At 59.8% G+C, this 19,459-nt stretch overlaps 1 protein-coding gene across 8 annotated transcripts in view; it reads right to left on the reverse strand.

Moving 5' to 3' along the window:
• Nucleotides 1-19,459, reverse strand: part of NFATC1 (nuclear factor of activated T cells 1) — a 91,588-nt gene that overhangs the window by 69,340 nt on the left and 2,789 nt on the right. For 4 of the 8 annotated variants that reach the window (XM_081563064.1, XM_081563062.1, XM_081563060.1 and 1 more), the window contains exons 1-2: nt 17,240-17,623; nt 7,763-8,831 (exon numbers count right to left, since the gene is read on the reverse strand). In XM_081563064.1, coding sequence (XP_081419190.1) covers nt 7,763-8,831; nt 17,240-17,330 — 1,160 coding nt within the window. In that variant the 5' untranslated portion in view covers nt 17,331-17,623. Of the gene's footprint in view, nt 1-7,762; nt 8,832-17,239; nt 17,624-19,459 lie in introns of those variants that run through there. The other 4 variants (XM_081563063.1, XM_081563061.1, XM_081563059.1 and 1 more) reach the window with 1 other exon arrangement.

Here is a 19,459-nt window from a genome sequence, read left to right on the forward strand (position 1 = left end):
GACTCTTTGCAACCCCATGAATCGCAGCACGCCAGGCCTCCCTGTCCATCACCAACTCCCGGAGTCTACCCAAACCCATGTCCATCGAGTCGGTGATGCCATCCAGCTATCTCATCCTCTGTCATCCCCTTCTCCTCCTGCCCCAATCCTTGGTGCCACAATTTGCATCTAAACCTGAGCCCCCGTCTCTGGAAGACACACACTGAACATCACTGGAAAGGTCACACAAGGTCTGGTAACGGGCATGGGTGGGGGCAGGCAGGGGGACCACGCGTTTCTTTGTCCGTTAGGGGTAGGTGTGGGCACCATGACTCGTCTCCAACGCCGCATAAGGTTGTTTTTCTGTGACACAAACTGAAAGAGCAAATCTAAGAAACACACACTCGAGTTTCCACGGCGACCTTCCAGGCCAGAACCAGCAGGCACTCACGTTCCTTTTGGTTTACTGACATTAAAAAACATGCCACAGGGAACACTATTAGCTGTAAACCCCTCAAGCCACCCACTTTTCCACCTTCTTGCTCTCACCCTGTGAGCTCGGTGACTGCTCCCTCGTCTGGCTTCACCCGAGCCTGGGCCCCTCGAACCTTCTCCCACAGAAAGGCCATGTCCACCCACGACTGAGAGCAGCTCACGCTGACTGGCTGCCCACGTGCCCCACGCCAGGGCCACAGGCGCGTCTCAGGGAGCCCTGTGCTGTGAAGTTCTCCTTCCGTGTAGACACCTGGGGTTGAGGGGGGGGGTGGCGGCGGCTGCTCTTCCAAGCAGATGGTTTGGGTAGAGTTCTTTCAATGTTGAATTTTTGAGAGCTAAAGCTCATGTGGACCTATCACTTAGAAGAAAACTGCAAAGGTTTTAGAACTCAGCTGTTTCTAAAAGAGCTGAAGATACAAACTCTGAATTTGGCAGAGTTCAAATCTACCCGAAGGGGACCAGACCTGGAGGGGAAGGCCGTCACCCAAAGCTTGAAAGAAACACGCTTTCCCAGGGTCGCAGCCAAGGGAAGGGCCGCTTGCCTTACTTGCTTTGACTTTTTCCCTTTAATTTTAAAAAAGGTCACGGGCTCAGTTCCCAGCTATTTAATGAAGCAGAGTCTCTGGGCTCCCAGAGCACTCTGGGCCGAGGCCGGGCCAGGACCACACACCTCGCCAGAGGTCCACCCCCCCCCCCCTCCGGCCAAGCCCAGGCGAGAAAGCGGCTCCCACTGAGAGGTCACCTTCCTGGAGGGCGGCTGGGCAAGGCTGACCTCTTGGTGGTGACCCTCAGTGGTTCTCGGGGCCGTGGGTGGCGTTCCCGCCCCCTGTCCAGAGAACCACCCTCAGGGAGGGGCTGGGGTCAACCACGGGAAGGCCCAAGTCTAGGGCCAGCCGGGCTCTGTTCAGACAGGAGCTCTCACCCAGGGTCTCAGGACATTGTGGACTGTTACCCCCGACTGTCAGGACGGCCTCCTCTGCACTGAAGGGACTTAGGGACAGGACCGGCAGAGGGGGCTGGCGGCCTGGAGGAGGCTGGAAAGGTGCTTTTACCGTGTATTGGTGGGTGGACGGGGGCCGAGGGGCAGAGTTGGGCAGTAACGTACAAGGAGGCCAGTGGAGGGGGAGAGGCCCATGCATCCCCTGCCTGTCCTCGGGGTGCCACACACAGAGCACCCCCACCCTGAGACTCTGCGGCCAGTGACCTGTCCTGAGGCCCAGGGTCCCCAAGAGGCTCTGCCCAAGTCACACTGGCCCGGACCCCTCCTGAGCGCCACCTTGGTCCCCAGAGTGCCCGACTTGTCCCTGTGCCCTTGGGAGGGGGGCTCAGATGAGGTCGAGCCCCCGGGGGGTGCTGGCGGGGGGAGGCCACCTGCTCGTCCTCCCACACCCCCAGTGGCTCCGTCTGCCAGTCCCAGGCCTGCTCAGAAACCTGATTCCAGTCTCAGACCTGGAACTTTCAGAGCAAGAACAGTGAGGCTACCACCTTGGATTCAGGAATTTCACAAAACTCGGTTGCTTTCAGGGGCTCCACCAAACAGAGTGTGGAGAATTCCAAGTTGCAGGGACTTTTTTCCAGCTTTCTGGAAAACCCCATCATCCTTACTCTACACTGCCCCTCTCGCCCCCCAAAAACCCAGGCCTATCTCACGTGGGCCTCTCAGGCCCTGCACCGCAGGCTCACAACCCGATGCTTCTGGCCGCCCCACACCTGGGGGGGCGGCCAGGTCCCGCAAACAGCTGCTTAAACCTCCCACAGCCTGAGCAGGGCTGTCCACCCCGACGGGCTGTGGAGCGGCGTGGCTGGGGTGACAGGTGCACCGCGGCTGAGCGCACTGGGGCAGGAGCAGCACTAACCAGCGCTTTGTGTGCCCGCGGCGGGGTGGGGTGCCTGTGGGGCACTCAGCCCGCTGACCCACCTGGACGCGAAGCCTCTGGGTGGTTCCTTTCTTCACCAAAAACCAGCTCAAGGCTGGGCGTGAAACCCCAGCTTCCAGGAGGTTATTTTAGAAGCATTTATTAAAAAAGCAAACCCCATCACGACACATATATTTTTGCTCACGAACCCAAGAAACAGTTGTCAATGAAGGCCCATTAATGTCCACAGAAGGCCTAGTCTTAAATGTGACTGAGTTTCACCCTCCGCAGGACGGGCCCCGTGTCTCCCTGGCCGCCTAACCCAGGTGCACTGCAGGTGCCTGGGGCCCCGACACTCGCCCCACACTCTCCTCGGAGGAAAGCGTCTGATAGAAAGAGTTCTGTTTTGTCTGTGGTCACTGGTGCGTGCTGTCACTGGACACTTCCTCCCAGTCAGGCTCCTAACAGTTTGGAAAACTCAACACTGGAGACCCCTGAGTGCAGCCCAGCCCCACACACATGCCACGGCCAGCCTGGTCCGAGCAAGAACAGGCTGGGAGCTGTCCAGTCTCAAAAGCAAAACTCTTTGAGCACTTGGATTATCCACAAAATCAACCAGTACGGATCTCAAGACTCGACTTGAAAATCAGTGTATAAAGCCACAAAGACTCAAACTGTTTGATCCTCTCCAGGAATGCAGAAGTCCTTGAGATCCTCGCTCTCCTTTTCACAGCTAATAATACCAGACACTCACAGAGTAACATCAAATAAAGCAACCTGGGGCTTCCCTGGTGGTCCAGTGATCCAGCATCCATTGTGCAACGCAGGAGACATGGGTTTGATCCCTTCTCCAAGAAGACCGCACGTACCACGGAGGAGGTAAGCCCGTGGGCCACAACCAGTGCGCCTGCGCACCGGGAGCCCCACTCTGCAACGAGAAGCCCGAGAGCCCCACGAGGCAGGAGCCCCGCTCACCACACTGGAGAAAGCCCGCACACAGGAACAGAGATCCAGCACTGCCCAAACACAAAATAAATTAGTCTAGAAAAAAAAACCAGTAGTCAGGCCCACATCCTCCACCTGCATCTCGAGGAAAGACCGAAAGATGGAGAGACGCCTCTGCTGCAAACCTGCAGATCTCAGCTGAACCCTCGAGGCTATGCCTTCCTGTTGGAAGTCGGCGCTCAGGGCACTGTGTCCAGGGTCCAGGGTGGACTCTGAGGAGCCACAGAGAGCCTGCTCCATGGGGAGCCGGGCGCTGGGCCTCTGAGACCATCTACTCCCGTAGTGAGCAAGCACGATCTGCAGAAACTCGCAGCCCAGGCCCGACTCTGGCCACCGAGTTCACCTGCAGATGCCTCTTCACAGCTGAGGCCACGGTCAGCCTCTGTCTGCTGGGCTCCCACCTCTCTGAGCAGCCGCCAACACCCTGGGAGCAGGACATGGACTCTGTAGAGAGGTCCCAGCCCCCAACACCACCACAGCCCCCTCACCTAGCAGGCAAATGCATCACGACGCCTGGGAGCAGGGGCCCAGCCAGGGGGCAGCTAGTCACGGCCTGAGGCCATTCCCACCTGTTACCAGCGGGGCCTGAACAGTGGCCAGGCCCTGGCCCCCGGGCCTGTAAGCTCTGGGAGATGTACGGAGACCATTCCACTCACGGGCTTCTTTCTAAAGCTCACTGTCAGTGGCTTCGTTTTTTTGGAAGGAGGGTGTAAATTTTTTTTGTCCCTGTCTCATGTGGGATCTTAGTTCCTAGACCAGGGATTGAACCCGCAGCCTCTGCAGTGGACGTGCCGAGTCTTAACCACAGGAACCCCAGGGGAGTCCCTATGGAGCTTCCTTTCGTGATCTCCAGATGACGAGCTCCCCGGCCAGGTCAGAAAAGGGAAAATAACCCAGAAGCGATGCATCCAAGACCTCGGGTGGGCTGGCCCGAGTGCAGACGGCTGGGGCCAGGGCGGTCATTCCAGCAGAATATGATGTGTGGTCAGATTTGTTACCAGCATACAGCTTTATTTAATCTTGTTCCAAATTAGGATAAACTCTGAAATATTCAGATAACTTAAAGATGCAGTCAATCAGCAGTCGCTTCATCAGGCTTTTGGGAGCTAAGACCTGGGCACGGCACAAAGGTCATGGATATCATTAAAGTCATCAATTATACCCAAAACCTAGAAGAAACTGTGTCTGAAACACACTGACTGGGAGGCGCAGCCCCTTGGGTCACTGAACCCAGAACAAGAAATGGGGTCATCAAGCACCCTCGCCCCTTAGGAAGTCGACCCCTGCAGTGGGGACTATCCTGGGTCCAATGGTTAAGACTCTGCACTTCCACAGCCGGGGGCCGGGGTGCTGGTCCGGGAACTAAGACGCCCCAAGACTCAGGACGCGGCTTAATAAATAAATAAGTCAGTGATGCTCGGATCACAAAGCAAAGTTACGTCTGCAGGGAATTAATTCCATGCTACTGTCAGAAACGGCGCGTCTCAAAACGCTCTGCCTTCCCAGACCAGCTCCTTCCAGTCCTTTCCTCATGTAACCCTGCCCCTTGAAGGCACATCCAGAGATTCTGCCGGGCACAGAGACAGCACTGAGACCTCAGAAGTCGGGACTCTCCACGAGCCCATTTCAAAGGGCGAACAAGCTCCCTGAACACACGCAGTGGGCCCTGGGAAAGAGTGACGTCCTCACCGGGGCAGGAGCTCCAGTGCGTTCGCTTGAACCAACAGAGGCTTATGCTTGAGCTCCTCTGGGACAATGACGGCCCCTGGAAGCCACCAGCAGGAGTCAATCCACGGCCATCTCTGCCCTCTCTGCCACGGCCAGGGGCAGTGTTGCTGTCAGCGCTGTGGGCGGACCTGCTTATTCTCACCCGAGGAAGGAGGGGGGCACCCCCCGTGGCCTGGCTGATGCCATCGGACAGACAGCCTTCAGACGGGTCACCTGCGACTCCTCTGCGTCTCTCAAGCTTTAGGAGCAGAGCACCGTTCTCCGAGGCTCTACGTCGAAACTCTTCTTTAAAAGCTACGGACTTCTGTCCAACAACACTGTTGATTCCACAAACACGACTCCTTCTGTGGCAGGAACTGGGAATCATCTTTGACCCCATGGGCCTGCCGGGAGGCCCCACACAGAGCAGAGGGCTGCGCGTGCTGGGGGCAGTGATCCCACAGATCCCACATTCCTCGGGAAGAGACCCACGCTGCACATGTCTCGTTAAAAAGTTCCCCTCACCCACAGGGTAGACGTGGATGTGCCCAGAGGGGCTGCCCCCTCCCATGGGGGCAGGGATGGGTCTGTCCTGATAAACCGCCCATCCCAGACCTCGGAGCCTGTCAGCACCAGGCGCCCAGCCGTGCAGCCCGAGACCCGCTGACACCTGTGTGCCGGCCCCCTCCCCGGGCACCGGTCCCCGGGCACGCGCGGCAGCGTCCGAGGGCAGGAAGTGTGGTCACCGCCCCCCAGGGCAACGGCCTGACCTCTCCCTTCTCCAGCTGGCCCCTGGCACCCGCGGACAGGATCACATGGAAAACATCGCCAGGGACCAGGAAACATATTTTGATGTGGAACCAAAACAGTGGGAAAAGCTGACTTCAAGCCCGGGAGGAAATGTGGGGCTTGCTGGCGCAAGCTCACAGGAGCACTGGGGGCCGCCCCCCGAGGGGGCCTGACCGGGAAACAGAGCGGGGCACTTGGCCCGCAGAGCTGTCACCAAGACCCCCGAGCAGAGACGAGGCAGCACTGGTGCTTTCCATCGTCGACAACTCCTCAGAACCACGTGCGTCCCCACAGGCGACCCACCACCAGGGCTCGAGGAAGCCACCCCGTCCTCCCGGGGTCAGGCTGAGCTGCTCCCCGCAGAGGCTCCAGGGTGAAGTCCTGACCCCAGGACAGCAGAAGACCCCCATGCCTGCATGCTCAGTCTTTACAGGGGCCGTCAAGTTAGGGTGAGCCCCCGGAGCGGTCCCGTCCAATGCCTACAGAAGGAGCCAAACGCCTGGACCATGGGCTCCAAGCCTCAGAACAGCTAGGGATGAACGTCTGCTGCTTAAACCGCCAGTGGGGCTGGGTCCCAGCGGGTCCTGGAGATATGGGCTCACGGTCTCCTTGCAAACCCTTAGGACCTTCACGCCAACATCACCATGCGAGTTCACTGAAGCCTCGTTCTAAAGTGGAGAAGGGTGTTTTGATGTATTCTTTTTTTAGTTAAATAATAATTAAAAAGAGAGTGTGAATAAAAATTCTTACATTTTTTAAAATGCCTTCAAATGGATTTTTTTAAACTCCCACATTCATGAATGAAACCCAGGTTCCGAGACACATCTCTTTTGACAGTAACTTTGTAAATGCCAGCTTTCTGAACTTTATGTGGATGCATCGTGAAGCCGATAGAGACCCATCATGGCCCCCTCGCCCCCTGGCTCTTGACTGCTACCCGCACTGGCAGAAAGGAAGCATTCAGCTTTAGAAACTCACCCTTCACACCGCTTCTTTGCCACAAGCTTCTGTAAAGGTTTGGCACCGAGAACTTAACTGTCCACTTATAGCTCTAACTACATCTTTAGTTTAGAAAAAAAGGGGGGTTCTGAACAGAACACAGAAAGCTCTGTAACAAGTAACACCCTGATTCACTCTCCTCAAGGTCTGGACAGGACGGCTGGAAACTACAAGGCCCAACACGCAGTCCCGCCTCCAGAACCAAACAGGAGCAGCAACAAGCCTTGAATACTGAATCCGCAGGCAGAAGCCTCTTCCCGGGAGGCGCCCACAGCCCTTGGCAGAGCATGGGCCTCCAGGGAGGGCCTGTGTGCACGGCCGACACTTGACCAAAGTCCTGGAGCAGAAAGCACTCTGCTAGGGGTCATTAGCGGTCCACCTGCTGGGAAAGCTGTTTAGTTAAAAATAAAAACCCCAGGCTGAGTGAGTGGACCCAACGGACAGCAGCAGCAGCCGCAACACCGTTAAAAAGAAAAACCAACAGCCCAAGACGCAGCTCAGAGGAGCTGGGGCTCCCGCCAGGCGGCGATCTCCAGGGAGGGGGACCGTGTGTCATTCCTAAGCCGGTGGGGCTGGTGCGGGCGCAGGCAGGCTGCTCTGGGGAATTGTGAGCAGGGCCCCATCTGCGCCGACGTGCAGTGACAGCAATTAGGTGTGAGCAGAGGAGGTGAAAACACAGACAGGAGCCGCGCCTGGCTTTACAGGGAGCAAAGCAAAAACCCAGCCCACGTGTTTGTAAACCCCAAGACGGCTGACAATGTGCCCAAAGGTCCCCCGGCACGGGAGAACACGACCTCGGCTGGACACCGGCCTTTAGGAAGGACAAAGCGCGTGAGGACGAGGTCTCTGGGCCTCAGCCAACGTGACCAGGTCCTGAGAAAGGGAGATTCAGACACAGACCCAGGCCGGAGAAGGCAGAGGAATCCGCTCACCTGGCGTAGGACGCGGGGGACCGCGGCCTGGCCCACGGGTATGGGTGCTGCGGCACCGACAGGTACTGGTCGCAGAAGGTGCCCTTGCGGATGTGCTGGAAGGCCGCGAACTCCTCGGGCTGGAAGTCGGGTGTGGGCGGCGTGGTCCCCAGGTCCTCGCCTGCCGGCTCCACCTTGAGCGCCACGGCGGGCGCATGGTCCAGCGTGGTCTTGCGGGCCTTCACTGGGACGCCGTCGCCCAGGTCCAGGCTGCCGTCGGTGCTCAGGGCGTTGATGGCGGCCACAATGGCTGAGCTGGTGTACTGCGTGGTGTTGCCCAGCCAGGTGTCATCGGTGACGCTGACCCTTGGCGAGCCCTGTGGGGACGGCGTGGGTGAGGGGTGCGGGGAGCAGGACAGCTGGCGGCCGTTGAGCCCGTACTTGCGCTTGTTGCAAGGAGACGAGGGCCTGGACGTGCGGGCCCCCAGCCAGCTCTCCTCGGTGACGCTGGCGCGGGGCGAGGTGGAGGGCGAGTGCCGTGGGGACCCGAGCAGGCCGCAGGCCCCCAGGCCGCGGGGGAAGCCCTCCTCGGGGTCTGTGGTCTTAGGGGACACGCAGGGGGACTGCCAGGGGGACGTCTGCGGGGACGCATATGGGTACGAGAAGCTGGACTCGTAGGACGAGGCCTCAGAGTTGCAGCTTCGGGAGGACAGGCTGCTGGCGGGACTCAGGCAGGAGGGGTCACGGTAGGCCTCCAGGCTGGGCAGGTTCAGCGTGGCTGTGGACGGGGACCGCTTGGGAAGGACGTCCTCCACGTCCACCTCATGCAGGAACTGGCCGCTGTTGTGGTGCAGCCCCAGGTAGGAGGTGATCTCGATGCGGGGGCTCTCCAGGGCCGGCGCCCCGTTGGGCCGGACGCTGCCCGACAGGAAGTAGCTGGAGGGCCCGCTGTCTACCGCCGCTCCATAGCCCACAGCGGAGACGCCAGCAGCCGAGCTCTGCAGGTCGTGGCATGGAGCAGGCAGCGACGGGTGCACCGCAGAGAGGGGCAGACCCGCACCCAGGCCAGGGGCGGCGTAGCCATAGTGCTCTGGAAGGAAGAGGGAGACGGTGAGGGCCTGGACCGGGGGTCTGGGGCCCTGCCACCCCCGACCCCGACCCCGCAGGCCACTGAGACCGGCCCCGCTGCTCAGCCTGCCCTGGCCTCACCCTCAGGGTCCCCCAACCTCCAGACCCCTGACCCCGCAGGGCACTGAGACGGCCCCCACCGCTCAGCCTCCCCTGGCCATGCCCACAGGGTCCCCTGCCCCCTCCGGCCCTCCTCTCTTTACTTCAGCCATGGCCTCACACTCGGTCACGCGCCCACTGAGGCTTCCGTCTGCCCACACGTCCTTCCTGAAGAGCTACACGCCGGGCCCCTTTTTTCTGCTTTTACTCAAACACTGCCTCCCCCAACCCCCCAGCCCAACACGCATGTCACCCTCCCCCACTCTATTTTTCCTCCGTAACTGATCATCCATCATATCTTCTACCAGAGGAAACCACGGGTCTCAGGGTGGGGGCGTCAGAGCCACCCAGGGCGCCCTGTGGTCCACTCCTGTTTCCAGTCCAAACGGGGCTGATTTGTTCAATGAACAGAGGGACAGGGTTTAGCCCCAGGGTGTTGGACCCTGGGACCGGGACGTTTGAGGACACTGTAAGAGACTGATCACCAGACACAGAGAGAGCACTGAGGTGACCACACAGGCGCTGGGGTCACTCATTCAGCCTCCGAGAGCGACTCGGGGCCCAAGAATCCTTTCAAAAGAAAAGCGAAGCAGAGGGTTTCGACGTACAGCCATAATTTAGATCTTTACATGTTAATTATAACCTCAGTAAAATATGTGTAAAAAATCATTACGAGTGTAATTAGTCATTTTTAGCAGCAAAGCCACACGCCTGGATTTCCGATTTGAACAGACGGTTCATGACTGCTGGTTCTCGTGACCGCAGCCTGGAGACGAGTCTCTCAAGGCCTCTGAATAATGGAGCCACTAGAGGAAACCCTACACCACCTCCCGGGCCCAGCGCACCAGCCCGGAGACGCTTCATCCAGCATCCAGGCTTCTGAACCTGCCTGGACAGACCCCAGAGCTCAGGGGCCTCGAAGTGGAGGCTCAAACACCACGGATTCACCAACGGCAACGGGTCCAGCTCCCCAAACCGGGGGAGATCTATTTCCATCCTCGCTTATTTCAGAAGGAGCCTGCGCCCACCCTCTGGTAACTAACACTTACCATCCTTGCTAGTGAGGAGCTCCGGCTTTTACACTCTGAAATACCGTCCCATAAAACACTGTTCTCAGCTGCCCCCCAAAAGGGCAGCCTGGGAGAGCACGCAGGCCTGCCCCGCCCCGCACCCGGGCCTCGTAGGCAGGCTGTCTTTTGGGGGAGAAGGTGTCCAGATGCTCAGAGTCGCTGCTGGAATCTAAACGGCCCCAGAGCGAGGCTGAGCGGGACGAGAGTGGGAAACTGCAGCTGAGGGAATCGAAGCTCCGGGGGTGGGGGAGGAGGCGGGCGGGTAAGCGGGTCTGCAGACACCCCCCCCTCCCCCGCCAGCCTTGTCGTCCCCACCCCCATCCGGCCCCACGGTCCCAAGGAGGACGGAGGGACCCTCCGGGGGCTGCCAGGCGAAGCTGCCCTCGACCTCCTCACACCAACACCCACCCACAGGCTCAATGACACTTCAACACAAAAACCATGGTGAGAATCAGATTACCATCTTTGTAAAAATCTCCAGGAAGTTAACAAATGCAAAGGCATGTCCAGAAGAGACGGTCAAGACTTCTGAGAAGCAGCTGGCCTGGGGGCTGCAGGTCAGGCCGCTGAGGCCCTGGAAAAGCCTGCCCACCCCGGAGGGAGCCCTCAGGACAGGTGTGGACACACCCACCTCAGCCTGGTCCCCCGGAGGCCCTGGACACAGGGGCCGGGGCAGTGAGCAGGGGCACCTCCCACAGGAGGCCCCGGGGCCCTTTCGAGGGTCTGACCCTCAGGGCAGGACCGACTGGACAGCAACGTCAGCCAGAATCCTCGTCACTATGGGACCCTAAGCACAGCTCTGTGCTTCTTCCCACCTGGCCTTCCCAGGTGTCCAACAGACACTCCTGGCAGGACTAAGGGCCCCTTCTGGCCACAGCGCGGCGCACACCACGTGGACGTCCAGCCACGTGAACAGACCTCCCATTCGGAGGTTCCCTCTTCACCATGGCCCAACTCTCCGGACCAATTTGACCAGAGCTGCTCGTTTAGAAAACAAACAACTGTTCCCAGCGCTGGTGAGGCTTCAGGTAAGAAGTCAGATGTCAACCAGTCCAACCGAAAGCAGGCTGGCCGGCTGGGCTGCAATGTCCAGCAGCACCACCTGGATGGTGAGACGTGATGAGGGCCGTGACCGACGAGTGGAATATTAACAAACCGTGTTACCCGCGCACACGGCAGGGATTTCTCAACAAGGGGCTGTGCCGTGTTCCAAGTGTCCCCAAACCACGGAGGAGCTACGGAAACGCCGGAGCCTTCCTCCCATGCCTGGGCGCAGTGGGGGACAGCGAGGACCGGCCTCCTCCCAGGCAGGTCCTCACTACCGCCGGTGTGGCACTTGGCTCCCACAGCCCCCACTCGGGCCCCTCTGCCAGCGTAGTGGTCACACCATGCCCTGAAGCAGAGGGACAGGCCAGCCTAGCCCAGCACCCGCGGGGGCCCGGAGAGGGTCTGATCTGGCCTGGACACCCCTATCCGTTCCCGAGGGTCCCCTCCCTGGGGGCGGCAGCTACTAGGTGAGGGCGCTCCAGTGCCTCCGAGATGTTCTGTCCTGGAGGCGGCCCCGTCTGGGTGGCGGGGACACCACACCAGGCCCCTAGGTGGACGCGGCCCCCAGGCTGCCCCGGGAGGAATCACCGTGCCCCAAACTGCGCGCCTCGCTCTGGGGCCACCGTGGCTCACAGCGCTCTCCTCCATGTGGAGCACACAGACTGCAGCACTCAGCGAAGAAGGGACTTCATTTTAAAGACAAGTTGCCAACTCCAGGAGGGAAGCCCAAGCAGGAGGCTGACGGGAGCGCACACACAGCGGGCAAAGCCAGGCACGGCAGCCAGCAGGCCGCTCCCAGCACTCGGAGCCACGGGGCCTCGACGGGGTCTAGGGAACAGATCCCACGCTTCCCGCTCAGCCAAACAGTATGATGCAAATCTGTCATTTATTTTAGGAGTTACAGCTGATCTGACCCCTGAACTACCATTTGTTGGCAGGAAGGTAATTTCAAGAATTAAAAGAAAAATCCTGCTATTAGCAGAGCGACTCTTGGCCCCACCACCACCTGCCCACAGGACGTGACCACGGCCCATGGCCCCAGAGAGGGAGACCAGCGCAAGGGTCAGACTCCCAGAACCTCCCAAGAGGGCCACTGTTTAACCCAGGTCTGTCGAGAACCACGACTCAGTGAGGAAAAGAAAGGAATGAGCGTTTACTAGAACACAAACGAGACCCCCTAAGCACGAGTTTTCCTTAATTAAATAAATTATGAAGCGAAACCCCTAAGTGCCTGAACTTTATTCTGAGCTCAGCCAGAGTCTGGGACAAAGACCGCCCCTGCAGCACGAAACGCCCACAGGTCGCTGCCAGCCCGCCCGGGGCCTGCCCGCCCTGAGGGGCATCTCCCCGCTCCCCCTGCCCCACTTCCACCCAATTTGGGCTTATTTCCCACCTGAACCATATTCAAATCTGAGTTCTTTAACTACTCAAAGGGATTACATTTACATGGGATGAAAATATTTTCAGTGACTTTCTTAAAATCCTGAGATGCCCAGGCTGATTCACGTCACGTCAGGCGGCACGGAAGGGCTCAGCACCCACGACACACACTTTCTGCCACTGCCTCCAGAGCCTGGCCGCCTGCCAAGGAGCGTCATTAACTCAGTGCAGAAGTCTAGGCGAATACCAGGGAGAGCCTATTCAAGAAGCCTTAACGTAACGGACATTCATAAAACTGTGCTTCATCTCTGAAGACAGCCGCAGCCCCGCCTCCAGAGTCGACCCCGTCCTCTTGGTGGACACAGAGCTGGATGCCAGCATGGAGTCAGGGGACAATGCATGGCTCCCGGCCAGTCCAGCGCCCACGGCGAGCCCCACCCGCAGAACGTCCAACGGGCCAGCATGGGCAGGACTGTTTCCTCTCATTCTGAGAAAGCACTGATTTCAGAACCACTCAGTCATGCTAGGTCTGAACAACTGGTACTCCGCCTGCAGTGCAGGAGACCTGGGTTCAATCCCTGGGTTGGGAACATCTCCTGGAGAGGGAATGGCAACTCACGCCAGTATTCTTGCCTGGAAAATCCCATGGACAGAGGAGCCTGGCCAGCTACTATCCACAGGGTCGCAAAGAGTCAGACACGACTGAGCAACTAACACTTGCCTGAATGATCACCAAAAAGGTTGCCTGGTGTCCCTCCACTACAGCCACCTGCCTCCCGGCAGGCTCCTGACTGCTCAGACCCTCCCTGCCCAGTGAGGTCAGGACCCCTCGCCCTTCCCGGGGAGCAATAGGGACGCGGACGCACGGCTGGCCGCGCTCCCCCCCCACACCCACCGCCGCTGCATGGTCGCAGCACCTCGCCCACCGTCGGTCACAGGCCCTGAGAGGGAACGCGACACGCGACTTTTGTTTTTCATTTTAAGGAACATCCCCTTCAGCATTTGCTGGGGTTGAACCGCAGGACACGAAGCTAGAAATAGAACTGGAAGCAGCCTGGCAGCCAGGCCTGGCCTCCCGACGCCTCGCCAGGCCTCCTCTCCCGAGTGGCGGGCGCGGCCCCACAGGGCTAGATTATAACTTCGCAGGTAGCGGAGACAAAACAAAACAAAACAAAGCCACTCCTCGCCAGGACCTTTCTGTGGGGAGCCGCTGACTGAGCAGGCGCGGCCAGGCCCGCGGGTGACAGACAGACACAGCTTTGAGGGCCAGCCTGCCCGCCACCTGCAAGGCAGACATTTCCAGAGGCAGAGTAGCCTGCCTTCGGCCTCCTGAGCCCCACGGCGCCCCGAAGTCCAGCCTCGCGCCTCAGGTCTTCCCCCTCCAGGCCCCTCCTCTAAGGGGCCAAGACATCCCCAGGCCGCCTCACTGCGGCCGCTTCCTCTGACAAACTCCACGGAGGAGTAAAACATCCTCTGGACAGAGACCCCCGGTGGTGGAGTGTCTCTGGAGGTCTGAGCAAACCGAGGGCGTGGGCCTGACGTCTGGAGGCGCAGGTGTGGCCGATCGGCCCGGGCTCTGGGTTCTGGGCCCGAGACTCGGTGGGCCGCAAGCAAGCAGGACACGTGGGCCTCTGGGGCCACCACCTTCACTGAGGAGGGCACTGAGAACAAAAACTCCAAGTCCTCCTTTTCTCAGGAAACGTCCCCTTTCACGCAAGAACCGTGAGCCCCCACGCTGCACAGCAGTCCAGGCGGCAGGGCCCCGCCCCTAGGGCGCCAGGAGGCCCCGCCCATTTCCTCCTGAGTTGCCACGGTGACAGTCCCCCGCTGGGCGGCCAAAATAACTTAGAAAACAGGAGCCTGGGGCGGGAAGCAGGGCCACGCCCGCCTGGCCCACAGCAGAGCAGCTATTTCCTGAGACCCACAGGGAAGCAGCAGCAGGAAGCCTCCCCTCCCCCAGGATGGAAGCCCCCTACCAGCCTCCTCCCCAGAGGGGCCAGGGCAGCCCCTGTTGGGCAAACAACACCCTGCCCAGACCAGGGCAGGTTATTTTTAAAACTCTGCTTTCTTTCTTCCAACAAATGGTGACTGACTATCTGCACCTGCCAAGCTCTCCGCACAGAAAGAACACCAGCACCCACAGCCCCCTCGAACGCGGGGGTGTCACGCACTCTAGAGCAAGAGGTGGCGTGAGCGACAGGTGACAGGTGAGAAGATGCCACCCTCACTCAGAATGGTGAGGGTGAGCGGCCCTGTGGTCAGGGCTGGCCGAGTCCTTTTGAGAAAGTGCCCATTTTGGGCTGAGTATAATAACCTCCCAAGCTCTGTGTCACCTCGCTTCACAATCCACCTCAGAATTGGTCAGTCATTCACTTATTTCTATCCAAGTTCATTCCAGAAATAATGTGAAGTCATTTCTGTCACCCATTAAGAACTGAAGAATTTAATATAACAATGTAACCATTAAATTAATAATTACAATGTAATGTTAGTAATTAATAAGAAGAAAAAAGTACTTTATTCATAACTTCTGAAACTTAGAAGCAACCAAGATGTCCTTCAGTAAGTGAATGGATAAACTGTGATCCATCCAGACAAGAGATATTATTCAGCACTAGAGCCATCAAGTCAGGAAGAGGCCTGGAGGAGACGCAAGTTGAGTGTCACTCACTGAAAGGAGGCAATCTGAAAAGGCCGCACCCTCTGCGTTCAGCATCCCAACTGTAGGACGCTCTGGAAAAACTAGGGACACAGTGACCAGGTCAGTGGTCGGGGGCCGGGGAGGGGGGTGAACGGGGGCGGGGCAGCGAAAGCGCTCTGAGTGACCCCGCTATGGTGGACACGTGTCATTCCACATTCATCCAAGCCCACAGGATTAAACTCCCAGAGGGAACACTGGGTAAACTACAGACTCTGGATGATGATGTGTTCATGTACGTTCATCGACTGTAACAAACGTCCCATCTAAGGGGCACGTCAATAGTGGGGGGGCTGTGCCTGTGGGTGCAGGGGGTACACAGGAAATCTCCATACCTTCCTCTCAATTTTGCTGTAAACCCAAAACTGCTCTAAAATAGTCATAATAAAAAGTATGTGCGTCTCTCACATAAATAGATAAAAAGGGATGCTTTCTTCTAACGCCATGACAAGGTGAAGGCACCCCCTCATCTCTGCCCAGAGCTCTCTCCAGCTCCCTGACGCCCCTCCACCGAGGCCCGGTGAGTGCTGGGCCCCAGGTGCCAGTATTCCGGAGGCCTTCCTGCAGGAGGTGTTCCTGGGACTGTGGTCCCTGGAGACTGGGGGTGGGGTGGGGGTGGTATACACTTGGCAACGATGCTGAAAGAGCACCTTGAGAATGTTGCTTAGCTTGCTGTCAGGGGAGCAGACATGTGCAGAGCCCCAGGAAGGCTGCGAGGCCTTCCCCCCACTCCAGGGGACTCCCAAGCACAGGCCTCTCCGACCAGGTTAGCCTTCTGGGGCGGCAGAGTCGGAGGACACAGGACGTGCGTGGCACTCCGTCCTCACCTGGCTTCCACACCCTGGAGAGGTCAGGGGAGCAGTGCACACATCATGGCCTCTCATCAAATACATCTGCTAAGAAGACTGGAAAGGGGGCTGGATACCAAGGGAGAAAGTCCGCTAGTGGAAACAGCCCAGACAGCCCAGCCAGGACCTGCATCCAGACAGCCAAACCCAAGTGAGCACAGAAGGCCTGCGGGGCCTGCTTCTCCACCTCGAGCCTCACATCTGTTCAGAAAACTGCCACGCTCTCCCACCCTCACCTGCCTTGGCTCCCACCCACCCAAAGGCCTGGGGACCCACAGCCCAGGAAGAGGAAAAGGGAAGCCATCCAGGGAGCACTGATTCAGGCCACCTTGGCCTGGTTGGACCATTTGTTTTTTTAAAAAACGAGCAGGACGCTGCAGTTTTAAAAGAGGGGTGGTGAATGATACGGAAAATATTATACAGTCATTGCAGAGCTGGGCGCCCAACAGTGCCAAGCTGCTGGGCTCAGCTTCACCACTTCCCCGCCACGTGGGCAGGGCCAGAGAGAGTGTCCTGAAGACAAACAAGAAAGGAGGCCGACAGGGGACACAAGAGACAGGTGGGGGGCCAGGCTGCAGGGAGGGGCTCCGGGCTCCCTCCACTTGGGGTGGCCTCCAGCTCAGGCCCAGTCTTCCTGCAAAACTGGGTAACTGCTCAATGTCTCATTCCTATTGGAGAGCACGCACCCCGTTCTGGGGGCTAGCGGGTTTCTGCATCAGCTGCTTGTTTAAGTTGAACCTTTATTTCTGACAGAGAAGAGAAAATGAAAGAAAGAAAAGGCCGGGAACTCGGTGGTCGCGGGGCCTGAAGGCTGGTTCCCCTGGGGCTTTTCTTGGCGGGGCGGGAGGTTTTAGCGCTAAGGGCACGAGAAGCCTGGAGGGCAGACGTAGGGGCTCGCGGCCCCCGCCGCGCGGGACGTCCAAGTCCGGGGCCTGGCGCCCTGTCCCCTGGCAGGAGCAGCACCACCGCGCCCTAAAGAGGAGGCCCCTCCAGCGGGACGGCGCACGGAGGCTAGCGCATTTGGCAGGGCGACCCTACGACCCCAGAGGGCCTCCCCCGCCGCCCCGCTCGCCCCTCAGCTTGACCTGTTTTCTGCCCGGGCGCCGCGAAGGGTGGGACGGAGGCCGGGGGGCGCCCCGGGCAGAGGGGCGGGAGCCGGGCGCGCCTCCAGACAGGCCCCTCCCGACCCGGATCCGCCGCCCGCCCAGCGCCCGGCCCGCGCACCCACCTGCGGGGGCCGCGACGGCGCCCTCGTCGCTCTGGTTAAACTCGAAGAGGAAGTCAAAGTCGAACTCCTGGTCCTCCTCCAGCCCCGTCATGTTGGGTCGGGGTCGGGGGTCAGAGGGCCAGGGCCGGAGTCGGGTCCGAGGTCAGGGGTCCAGGGTGGGGGTCGGGGCTCGGGGTCGGAGTCCTAGGTCAGGGTCGGAATCAGATTCGGGGTCCGGGATCTCATCGGGTCTGGGGTCGAGGCGGGGTCGGGGTCAGGCTGGGGTCCGGGGTTGGGGTCTAGTGTCGGGGTCCCGGGCCGGGCTCCGCGATCGGGCGCGGGCCGCGAGCACCTGTGGTCGCGCCGCCGGGGCTCGGCTGCGCCCGGGCTCGGCCGCGCGTCCTCGGTAACGTGACTCCCGCGCCCCTCCCCCCGGCCCTCCCCCGCCGCGCCCCTCCCCCCGCTGTTTCCGGGTTTACATAAACAAGCGGCTTGCCGGCCGCCGGCTTCCGAGTTTTAAATAAACTCTCCCCGCTAGCCGGAGCGCACGCCTTTCACTGGAGTCCCGGCTCCCAGCGCCCCCACCCGCGCCCGGGTCCCCCCGCCCAGGAAGCTCTCGAGGTCGGCCCCCCAGCGCGAAGGAGATCCCCGAGTGCTTCCCGGGTCCGCGTTCGGGGGTGCACGGGCGCCAGGGAGGGGCACACGGGGTCTTCGGCCACCTCCGTCCGCCCCGCGGCCCGAGAACCCCTGCGGCGGGAGCCGGGTGGGCAGAAGCTGGGGGTGCGGACGGGAGCTGGCGGCGGACCCCCGCCCGCAGCCTCGCTCGGGGAGGCGGGCGCAGCGAGCGGCGTCGGCGTCTCCACCGGGGAAGGGGCTGGAGGGAGGGGCACAGAGACCGGGACGCGCGGCCCCGACCACAGGGGCTCCGCTGAGCGGCCAAAGGGACCTCCGGGCTGCCGCCCGCCCCTAGGACGGGGAGCCCCCACCTCCGTCCTGCCGGAGCCCCGCAGGCCGGGCCGGCTCAGATCCCCGTGGATGGCAGGGCTGCCTTTCAAAGGAGCAGCTTCTTCCCCAACCCGCGCGCACGACACTGCGCTCCGGCCCGCGCAGCTCAGACACCCCCCCCCCCCCGCGCCCCGAGAGTCAGGAGGTGGGAGGTCGTGGAAACGCCCGCCCCGCCGCTTTCCCGCGCGGCCTGCCACTGGCTACCTTTCCTTTTTGTGACCTTGCTGACTTGAGTCCCTCAAATCCCTGAAACACGCGTGCAAACGCCTTTGGGCCCACGAGTAGCCTGCCAACCATCCCTGAATGACCCCAGATCTCCCCCAGGCCGAGCGAGAAGAGGGGGAGCCCGCGGGGGTGACACCCACGGCCGGGGCGCAGAGCAGCGTGTGCGCACAAAGTCCGCGAACTAGCTAGGCCCGCCTGAGACCAGCCCGCCCCGGCCCAACTGGACTTTCTCCCAGCTGTTCTGACTTCCCTAGGGTCTTGGCGCCCCGTGAAAGCAACATCTGGAAAAGCCCGAGAAAGGTGGACAGGAAGGCGGGGGGAGAGGCAGAAGATCGCCCACGGGGGAAGGAGGCGGTGCTCAATGGTCCGTTTCTGCGACGAATCCAGCCTGTCGCGTCCTCCCCTCTGCCCTGCAGGCCCTCCGGGCCCTGGGGACTGCTTTTTCCGGAAGCAGAGAACCTGGGAATCACCTGACACCCCCCCCAAACCTCTTCTCTCAGGACCCTTTTCAAATGGCTGGTTTTCTCCAGTGACAAACTATAGTTCACTTTGGCCTGATTTAGTTTCTAATAATAGTCCTAACTTTGAGATGTATGTTGGAGGGCTGTTTTGTTTTAGTTTGCTTTTTTTGCTGACCTTCAGGCAAATGGAAGTTCTGTTTTCCGTTCAGAAGCCACAGCATTTCATTTTTCTCTCTTTTCGGTTTTTTCTTTAAGTTCAGCCACTTTCTCACCCCCGCCAAAAACTTACACACAAACCTAACAGCCTCTACCCACTGTTTACACTAAAACGTCTCTCTCGACTGTTCTGTCCTGAAGAAAGTGGGTTTACCCTTCCCGGTGGACACAAGTCCCCCAGGGTCAGGACTCAGGTCTGCTTTGTCCCAAGGAGGAGCTGATCCCCCACCAAGGTAGCCCGAGAGGGGGCCGTTTCTAACTGGTCCCCTCACCAGCACCCCCAGTGCCTTGCGTCTTGTAAATGGTTTGGAGCTATTTGCCAATTCAGCAGACA

The sequence above is a fragment of the Giraffa tippelskirchi genome, chromosome 14, assembly GCF_054371585.1.
Source record: "Giraffa tippelskirchi isolate mGirTip1 chromosome 14, T2T-mGirTip1v1.2.pri, whole genome shotgun sequence".
Classification (NCBI taxonomy): Eukaryota; Metazoa; Chordata; class Mammalia; order Artiodactyla; family Giraffidae; genus Giraffa; species Giraffa tippelskirchi.